At 40.6% G+C, this 9,918-nt stretch overlaps 1 protein-coding gene across 2 annotated transcripts; it reads right to left on the minus strand.

The window, feature by feature from the left end:
- Nucleotides 1-18: 18 nt before the first annotated feature.
- On the minus strand, nucleotides 19-6,693 carry dpy30 (dpy-30 histone methyltransferase complex regulatory subunit). Of its 2 annotated transcripts, none has more exons than XM_055635121.1 (5): nucleotides 6,600-6,693; nucleotides 4,165-4,211; nucleotides 4,012-4,059; nucleotides 3,285-3,427; nucleotides 19-323 (listed from the first exon to the last, which is right to left on the minus strand). In XM_055635121.1, exons 1-5 carry the CDS (start codon nucleotides 6,685-6,687, stop codon nucleotides 251-253), a joined length of 399 nt encoding a protein of 132 aa, XP_055491096.1. In that variant the 5' UTR covers nucleotides 6,688-6,693; the 3' UTR covers nucleotides 19-250. The 2 variants fall into 2 exon arrangements, with proteins under 2 accessions (XP_055491096.1, XP_055491095.1); XM_055635120.1 differs by having other exon boundaries at nucleotides 3,285-3,430.
- Between the last annotated feature and the right edge of the window lie 3,225 nt (nucleotides 6,694-9,918).

Below are 9,918 nucleotides of genomic sequence, written 5' to 3' on the forward strand. Positions count from 1 at the left end.
TTCTGAAGAAACAAAGAGTACATGTAAAAACAGTTGCTTTATTTAGAATCAATGTTTACATAAATTACATTAAATGGGCAAACCCTGCAGTTACAATATATAGACACCGAGCCATTCCATAAATATCCTGGTCTTCCACACTGGCTCATTTTACTTTAAAATTCGTTTATACAAACTGTGATATCCAAACTCCGAGTCACTTCTGCCCTCAACAGTATGGGAGTGGTCCAAACCCGTAGTTCTGTACAAGCTAATTTCTCTCTTCAAATTGTGTCTTGTTCTTCAGAAGGTAGGCAGCCAAGAATTCAATTGGATTAGGAGGTCTGGAAAGCACAACATTTACTGCATAATGCTTTATTTTAACCAGGGTTAGCACATTTTTTATTAACATTCAAAAGGAAAGTATTTGTGCGTTTTCATTAAAGGTTTAAGTGAAGAGATAGTAATGGCATCAGATTTAAATTAGCACTTTCTGATTACTACTACTTGGGGTCATATTTGCCAAGGTAAATTAATGAAGGGAAGACTCCGATATAATGTGTACATACAGAAGGCTAGAGGGGCAATTTAGTTCAGGAGGGATGCACAAATTAATCATGAAGCTCATGTTACAGAAAACTGGAGAGAACTAAATATTTCCACTCTACACTAAAAATTAGAGTAGCAGAAATGGGGAATTCCCACAGTTGCTGTTTTGGATATCTGCTCCATGGGCATTATCCACATCCAGTATTATCAAATTACACATTTTCCAGTTACATACCTCCAGCACAACCCATGATAATGTATCAGATGCCCAGACAAAGGATTACACAATTGACAAGACCACAAATGGTGGATTTGGTTGTGTAAAGTGGCACAGTGAGCATTACAGTTCAGAATTTGTATCTTTTATTTGGGCATGTGGCAGTCAGGATAGAATGCTAGGTATAAAGAGGAATTTTGTAACACGTGTACGAAGTCGTTTTTGTTAATTTCCACATATTGATGCTTTTAATTGAGAAATTAAACCTATCCTTTTGGATACTACCTGTCCTGCTGAGTTAGTCCAGCATTTAGTGTCTATCTTCGGTGTAAAACAGAATGAGATCAACATCAAAATTAAGAGCACAAGCAGTGTAGCAAAACTCAACAAACCAGGCTATAGTTTCCCAATACTCAAAGTCAGCTATGCTGATGAGCCAAGTTGAATGACATGTCCAGGAAGTTTTCTGCCTCCCAAAGAGTAACAAACAGTTGAGAGAATTAATTCCATGGACAACAGAACCAGCTTAGTTTCAAAATAAACCCATAACATGATCCAAAGTGACTCATTTCCTTTGTGCTGCTGAATACAAGTTTGTAAAGAATGAGATGGTACATTAAATATGGGGTTTGAAATTGTGGCATTGAAAAACTGTTTTTCAGACTCTTCCCTACCTTTTAAATATAAATAGTTATCAGAACAATTTGAGAATGGAACATCTGCATCTGCGAATAAAGATTTGAAAATTTCTCTTTTAAGGGGCCTTCTTTCCTATTTCTACTTTCTACTTTTTCTTTTTTTTTAAAAATATACACACTTCATGTTTTTCTATTCTCTACCATCTATTTTTCCTCTTTTCCCCCTTTCTATTGTTTTCTTTTTCTTGTCTTGCTTACTTCCTTCTCAAAACATAAAAGTAGAGGTTGTACATAGAATGGATTACGGTATAACATAGTTGGCACCTAAAATTAGGTTCCACTGTACTGTTTTGTACTGTATTAACTTCTAATAAAATAAAAATTTTAAAAAGAATAAAATGGAGAATAGAATTACTCGGCACATTCAGCAGCAAGTCTCTATTGGCCACAGTTCAAGAAAACTAGCATTAGCACCATGACAATGACCAGTACAGATTGGGTTGATATGTTTAATCAGAGCAGAATCAGATCTACTCTCACCCACCCAACACAAATCTGCTGGAACAGCTCATGACAAGTCAGCCCTTTAATAGATCAAGTGATCCCATGGAAATCTTAGTTCTGCCAAAAACCTGAGAATCTCATCCTCAAGATGAAGTTCTACTTTCTCAACCATAAAGCAGCAGTAGTAAATGTACAGATAGTACTTGTCAAGTCCCTACATTGGACGTCCTGTGGCAGGAATTGTTGGCAGTTTAGAGCACTAGATCCACAGATTTGAGATCTTTCAATCCATTCCATTCATTACCAGTTAGAGCAGAAAGTTGTCGTCTCAAATTGATTTGACTCGTGTGAAAAATGTTTAAAAAGAGCAATTATAAATTGGTGGTTAACAGGAACCAGGTAACTCACACACATTACTATAATTTGTATATTTGTGGGTTTGCTCAATGGCCTCAACATATTCAGATAACAATAAAAATTCACTGCAGTGCCACAGTTCTTAAAGGCATTATAGAATTAGGCTTTTGTTATCTTCTGAGAATTAAACAATGGTACAGTTTTTGTATCTGCAGGGAATGACAAACCACAAGTACTCCGATTACCCATGAATGTGGGAATCTTAAACATCCAGAAAGATGTGCGTGTCATTACCAGTACTTCTGACATTGTAGTCCAACTGCAGATCCATGCCTCCTGCAGTTACCCAGCTATTATGTTGGGAAATCAATAGGAAATATTAGTGCATGTTCAGCAGCTCCAATAATTTCAATAGAGGAAGAGGGGAGGCAGGATTTTTTTATTTTTTTTTATAAACTGAATTAAAAACAAATTTTGATTTTCCTTTCCATCTGAGAATGAATGCCATTCAAAGTTTTTTCACGACCAGTGAGCCTGGGATACGACTTAACCACCTGTCAAAGCAATTCTAGTATTTTCAGTGGGCAGGCTCTACATGTGACAGTGCCTCGTCGATCAGCAGAAAGCTTCAGGCCCAGGTTTCAGCTGTTAAGTGCAGACAAGGAAGCTGCAAGAATGAGCAGTCAGCCATTGACCAACGTAGGACGGATAGAACATGCACATTATTACAAAAATAGAGGGCAGAGCGAGATACTGAACTACCTACAAGTACCAACCCAATTTACAGAAAAGTGGTAAATACCATTATAAAAATATCACATTGGAACCTTGCCTAAAGGCAGCTTTCAGTTACGATTTAGTTAACCACTCAATTTAAATCTTCTCAATTCATTTTACAGTATCTGAATGTCTGACTTCAGTGGATTTCAAAAACATACCCCTGAGTTATCCTATAACCAAAGGAATGTTTCCACCCATTTACTGACAAGAAGCATGATCCAAATAGCAGGATTTACTCAAGTTTCCACAATATATCTTACCTTTCTTTTGCCAGAACCGATAGACCTTGTAAAAGAATGGGCACGACAGTTTGATCCAGATATGCCCGAGTTGGAAGGGACTGCAGATCCACTTTCTGCTTTGATGTTTTCTCCGCATTCAGTTTTTCATTCTCAACTATCCTCTGCTCCAGGGAGAAAATATGTACAGCCTCAGTTATAGACAGTGCATCTTCAAACTACTATAGCTTGTAATCAAAACAGATTATTATTTAAAAAAATTAAGCTTCTTTCAAACAGATTTGTACTTCTAATCATGTCCTCAAACTCCCATGCACCTGTATTTGTCTCGAGCTTGATTTACAACTTTAGTTCAAGCCTGGAAGAGGAAGACCACCTAATTATGTAAGAGAACATGCTTTGTCAGTAACATCCACAACCACTGAACAAAAACCCACTGCTCCCTCATTGAAGTGCAAATGTATGAGCAAACAAACCCCAGGTCAGCAGCCCAGTTGGCTGCGAAGCCTTCACAATAGTGAGATTCTGTTCAAGTGTATTTTTACTTATTTACAAAATTTTGGTCTTACAAAGTTACAAGGGCAGCAGTCAGGTCTAGAAAAACAAATACCAGCTCAAATTCCAAGATCCCACCATATTTATGCCATTTCGAAATAATCAAGTGTAAACAGTAAAACAAATTGCATGCACATCGGCTTGACTACATGAACGTGTATTTGGAGTAAACAGCCACATCTTAGATTTATACCTGCACGTTCTCTGTGAGACCATATTCTGCATGAGGGTTTTCTGACATCTGGAAAAGAAACGCTTAATCTGAGAAAATTACAGCTTCTGACCAATTCATATAAAAGTTAAGGAACTTATGCGTGTCTGTGAATTATTTCAAGAGTGGTTTTACCTGTATTTGTCCTTCCAAGTTTGGTTCTGAGAGTGTATCGCCATGTTCTAAGAAACAAGAGGCAGTGGCATTAAAACCCTGATTCAATAGGACTGATTCTGTAGAATTGACTCAAAGTGGTGATAGCAGTCAAAAAACCTTGATCAATGTACAAATAAAACCTTGATGGGTAAATAATTAGAATTTCCAATGGCGAAAAAAAACCCAATACAGGTATTTTGTAATATCTCAGGATTTTAGAAAACATAGAAAATAGACGCAGGAGTAGGCCATTCAGCCCTTTGAGCCAGCACCACTGGCAACATTTTACCTGAGCAACATACCAAATGGCACTAGGACAAAAACCAGGAAGGTGAACATGGCTAAAAATGAGAGGAAATGACAACTACACAAATATTGGGATAGAAGATAACTGTATGTGCAGGATGTCTGCATCCGATTCTACATGGGATTATGGCCCCAACATAAAGGATTTTAAACTACAGGTTGAACACCAGTTTTCACGAAACTTCAATTCCAGAGCCTTTCTGGATTATCCGTTTTACTGGACCAACAGAGGTCAAGTGTTAATGAAAAGACAATACACTCCTGGCCCGCTAATGACAACCCTCCCATGTCTGTAAAGCACCATGCAGTGCCTGAAACCTGCATAAAGTATAAAATGTAAACTGAATATATATGGAATGATCTGCCGACCCATCCCTGGCTCCCATCGTGTCCCTTGCTATTTAGTACTCTGGCTTCCAACCTGACTCACAAAGTGCACCAGCGAGTCTTTCTTCACTCCCCATGCGGTCCAGTGACGCAGCTGTTGTTACGGCACACCTTGTACCCGCTGGGGAGAGCACTTTCTTGGGGTCATTACCCCCTTCCCCATCTCCTCCCACCTCCCGCAAGAGGTTACAGGGGCCAAATTGGGAGTAAACATTTAATTTATCTACAAAAACAACTGATTGTCTCACTGTACAGCCTAAATGTAACATCATAAACAGGTCACAGTGAATGTATGGAAGCTAAACTGTTTAAACACCCATTTTTCATTGTTCTATGATCAGGGGGAGAATGGCAATAAATTTTAAAGATTACTTAAATAACCAGGACAATAATCAGTGTTTAAAATATAACACCAACAAAATAACCTTTTCAAACCACAAGTCATGGCACAATGACATGCATCACCAGATAATAACTCATATGCCATACAGCAAATTTTTAACAGGAAGGCTTTACAAGGCTATATAAAGGCTTTGTCTATCAAGGCTTTACAGTAAACAGATCCAGTGTGACAAATAAGCCAAAATTCATATCTGTGCCACAAACGAAAAATTGAACACTGCCACCAATGGCCATCTCAATAATCATCTATTAGGTTCTTCCATGTAGAAAAATAGCCAAACTCACAGGCTTGGCAAGAGACAATGAGTCACTGAACTGATATACACCAATGCCAAAAACCCTGATTGGTTATAAAAAATCTCAAAGAAATTGAAAGGCAGCCCAAGGTAGGAACACAGTTAGCCAAATGCATACTGCTGATGGTTGGAATATTCTAGGTGGAACAAAACACTAGGGAATAAAACAGGCAATTCAGTGGAATCACAACTGTTTTGTCATTCGACCTCTGTCCCATAATGAGCAAAACCAAAACAAGCTCACTTTAATAGAGGATGGGACATCAGTCAGAGAGCAAGAACAGAAAAATGTAAGCAACTTAAATGTATACATTAGCTACAACACAACTAAACGTTCCAAGATAATTGAAGGAAACATTATGAAAAATAATTCTTGAAAGCACAGATTTTTTTTTAAGATGACCAAAAATTGGGAAAGAAGCAGATGGAGAAAAAAATGTAGAGCTGCATATGAAATGAGAACTTTAAGGAAACCCGGACATCACTGTATTTACCTACAGATGCTAACAGAGCCAACCTGTCTGAACCACCTACTAGTCAATAAGAAAACCAGAAGAAGGCCAAAGGTTGTTGGAGGGACCAGCCTTTCCCCCCTCAGTTTAGTTCAGGAGGAAGGTGGAAGTGAGAAAATGGGATGTGGGGTCTAATGCGTGGCCGGGACAATGGTCAAGTTGCAGGGACATTGACCAAGAGAGGAACTTGAATCCTGTGGAGTTTAAAGTCGGCAGCCGGGTGAAGTGGGTGGAAAAAGGGCGGCCCCGGGAAGGTGCGGACCCCGCGGTCACACAAGTGCTGGAGCGGGCTGGCGGCCTCCCCCGCTCACCCAGCCCCGGCCCCGGCCCCGCGGACCATTCAACCGACAGCGCCTCCACCTTACTCCCCCCTCACCTCCGCCCTCTCTCCCCTTCCCTCTCTCCCTTTCTTTCTCGGCCTCTATCCTTCTCCCTTTCTTTCTCTCTCTACCCCTCTCCTCGCCCTCCTCCCCCTCCTCCAAGTGGCGGTGCGGGGCCGAGCCAGACCAACCTTCGGCCATGTTGTTGTCCGTCTCCACGCACCCGCTCCCCATGAGACGGCCCCTGCCATTGGCCGCCCGCGTAACGCCGCCTCCCATTGGCGCGTCCTCCTCGCCATTGGCCGCCCGCGTAAACGCCGCCTCCCATTGGCGCGTCCTGACAGCGCGCTCGCCATTGGCTGCGGGCGGGAAATGCAAACGTGCTTCTGCTCTTGTCGAGGAAAATCTTACTTCTTACAGTTGTGAAATAACTAAGAACCATGGCAAAATACAGTCTTACCGATCCACTGCACACTGCATCCCCGCAACGCCTCTAAGCATCGAGAACTATGGAGCAGGCAAGCCTGCTGACAGCATGTTGTTTAAGAAAGAACTGCAGATGCTGGAAAATCGAAGGTGGACAAAAATGCTGGAGAAACTCAGCGAGTGCAGCAGCATCTATGGAGCGAAGGAGATAGGCAACGTTTCGGGCCGAAACCCTTCTTCAGACTGATAGGGGGTGGGGGGAGAAGAAAGGAAAAAGGAGGAGGAGGAGGAGCTCGAGGGCTGAAGTAGGGAGGGGAGGAGACAGCAAGGGTTAACAGAATTGTGAGATATCAATGTTCATGCCACCAGGATGCAGACTCCCCAAGCGGAATATGAGGTGCTGTTCCTCCAATTTCTGGTGTTGCTCACTCTGGACCGTGGAGGAGGCCCAGGACAGAGAGGTCGGATACGGAATGGGAGCGGGAGTTGAAGTGCTGAGCCACCGGGAGGTCAGGTTGGTTAGTGCGGAGCAAGCGGAGGTGTTCGGCGAAACGATCGCCAAGCCTACGCTTGGCAGCATACTCAGTAGAGGTAGCAAGGAAGAGGTGAGAAGGTTGCTGTGGGATCTGGTGTACTGTAGTTTATTTTAGTTTAGTTCCGTTTATTTTAGTTTACTTAACGTTAATTTTGTTTTCATTTAGTTTAGTTTGTTAATATATCGACTGTGCTGTCGTTGACTGTGCAGAAGTTGTTGGTACCACGTTAAATTGGACAAAACTGGATTGGACCACTAATTGGATAATAAAGGGTGTCCCAAGGAGAGGCAGTCAACATATGTATGTACTTTCAAAATGAACAATCTGCAAGGCAGTGCATAAAAGGATAATACAAGTGCATATATATGTCTGAAGAAGGGTCCTGGCCTTCCACGTTCTCCAGTGATGCTGTCTGATCAGCTGAGTTACTTCAGCACTTTATATCTTTTTTTTCCAGAAACATTGTGCTGGGTTTAAGTTCTTGATCACATAGAAAATAGGTGCAGGAGTAGGCCATTCGGCCCTTCGAGCCTGCACCGCCATTCAATATGATCATGGCTGATCATCCAACTCAGTATCCTGTACCTGCCTTCTCTCCATACCCCCTGATCCCTTTAGCCACAAGGGCCACATCTAACTCCCTCTTCAATATAGCCAATGAACTGGCCTCAACTACCTTCTGTGGCAGAGAATTCCAGAGATTCACCACTCTCTGTGTGGGTGTCCGGGTTTCCTTAAAGTTCTCATCTCAAACACTCTTTTCCACAAATAGCTAAATGGTGGTTTTTCTTCACCATAAAACTATATAACCAGATAACAATTACAGCACGGAAAACAGGCCATCTTGGCCCTTAAATCCGTGCCGAACACTTATTTTCCCCTCGTCAAATCTACCTGCACTCAGACCATAACCCTCCATTCCTTTCCCGTCCATATACCTATCCAATTTATTTTTAAATGATAAAATCGAACCTGCCTCCACCATTTCCACTGGAAGCTCATTCCACACAGCTACCACTCTGAGTAAAGAAGTTCATCCTCATGTTACCCCTAAACTTCTGTCCCTTAATTCTCAAGTCATGTCCTCTTGTTTGAATCTTCCCTACTCTCAATGGGAAAAGCTTATCTACGTCAACTCTGTCTATCCCTCTCATCATTTTAAAGACCTCTATCACTGAAGGTGATGGTGAGATTCATCATTAAAGCCTGTCTTCATTGAGAGGTGACAATTTCCAATGTTCTATCGACTCTGGATCAGCTCCTGTGGATTGGAGGGTAGCCAATGTAACTCCACTTTTTAAGAAAGAAGGGAGAGAGAAAACGGAATTATAGACCAGTTAGCTTTACATCGGTAGTGAGGAAGATGCTTGAGTCGAATATTAGAGATGTTATAGCAGCGCATTTGGAAAGCAGTGACAGGATCGGTCAACATCAGCACGGATTTATGAAGGGGAAATCATGCTTGGATGAAGAAATCATTGGCTTCTATTCTAGGGGCCTTGTTACCTTTTACAATTATGAGATTGAATAAATATACAACTAACCCAATAATAAGACAATATGTTTTGAATATGGTTTCAATTTCGTAGGTTGTTTGGACTGAATGATTTTATCTTACTGAGTCCTATCTTATCTAATTTTCACTGCCAACCTTCTAGTACTGATCAAGCCTTTCTGTTATGGAAGAGGAAGGGATTAGTAGCTTTTCGTGATTTGTTTTTGGATGGTTGTTTTATGTCTTTCGAACAACTCTCCAATAAATATAATTTACCTAATTCACACTTTTTTAGATATTTACAAATTAGACATTTTTTGAAGGCTAGTCTACCCTTTTTTCTGCTACCACATCAAACCGAAATCTTGGAAAAAAATTTACATTTGAACCCTTATCAGAAAGGATTAATAACGACTATTTATGAGTTGATTTTGAAATTACAAATAGATATATTTGATAAAATTAAGAACGACTGGGAAAGAGAACTCCAAATTTCTCTATCTATGGAGAAATGGGAGAGGATTCTTCAATTAATACTTCTTCAATGTGTACAAGACATGCTCTGATACAATTCAAGGTGGTTCACAGAGCTCATATGTCAAAAGATAAGTTAGCTCGTTTTTATATAAATCCTACCTGTGACAGATGTAACTCTGAAGTGGCCTCATTGACCCATATGTTTTGGTCCTGCCCTTTTTGGAAAAATATTGGAAATAAATTTTTGATACTATTTCTGTAGTCATAGGCATAGATTTACAACCTCATCCTATTACTGCAATTTTTGGGCTACCAATGTTAGATTCTATTCATTTGTCCCGTTCTGCCCATCGGTTGATTGCTTTTACCACATTAATCGCCAGAAGATCTATTTTATTTAAATGGAAAGACTCCAACCCTCCGACCACTCTCCAGTGGTATTCGGAAACGATATCATGTTTAAATTTAGAAAAAATCAGGAGTGACATTGTTGAACCCTTGGTTAAATTTGATAAGACTTGGGGAAAATGTATTCAACACTTTCACACAACATTAATTGCTCCCTCTCCAACCGTT

Source organism: Leucoraja erinacea, chromosome 5 (genome assembly GCF_028641065.1).
Source record: "Leucoraja erinacea ecotype New England chromosome 5, Leri_hhj_1, whole genome shotgun sequence".
Taxonomy (NCBI): domain Eukaryota; kingdom Metazoa; phylum Chordata; class Chondrichthyes; order Rajiformes; family Rajidae; genus Leucoraja; species Leucoraja erinaceus.

Coding starts and splice junctions, on each gene's coding strand:
- dpy30 (XM_055635120.1), bottom strand. CDS start 6,687: ATGGGAGGCGGCGTTACGCGGGCGGCCAATGGCAGGGGCCGTCTCATG. Junction 4,212..6,599: donor GGACAACAACATGGCCGAAG/GTTGGTCTGGCT, acceptor CTTGTTTCTTAG/AACATGGCGATACACTCTCA. Junction 3,431..4,011: donor GTCTCACAGAGAACGTGCAG/GTATAAATCTAA, acceptor TTCTCCCTGGAG/CAGAGGATAGTTGAGAATGA.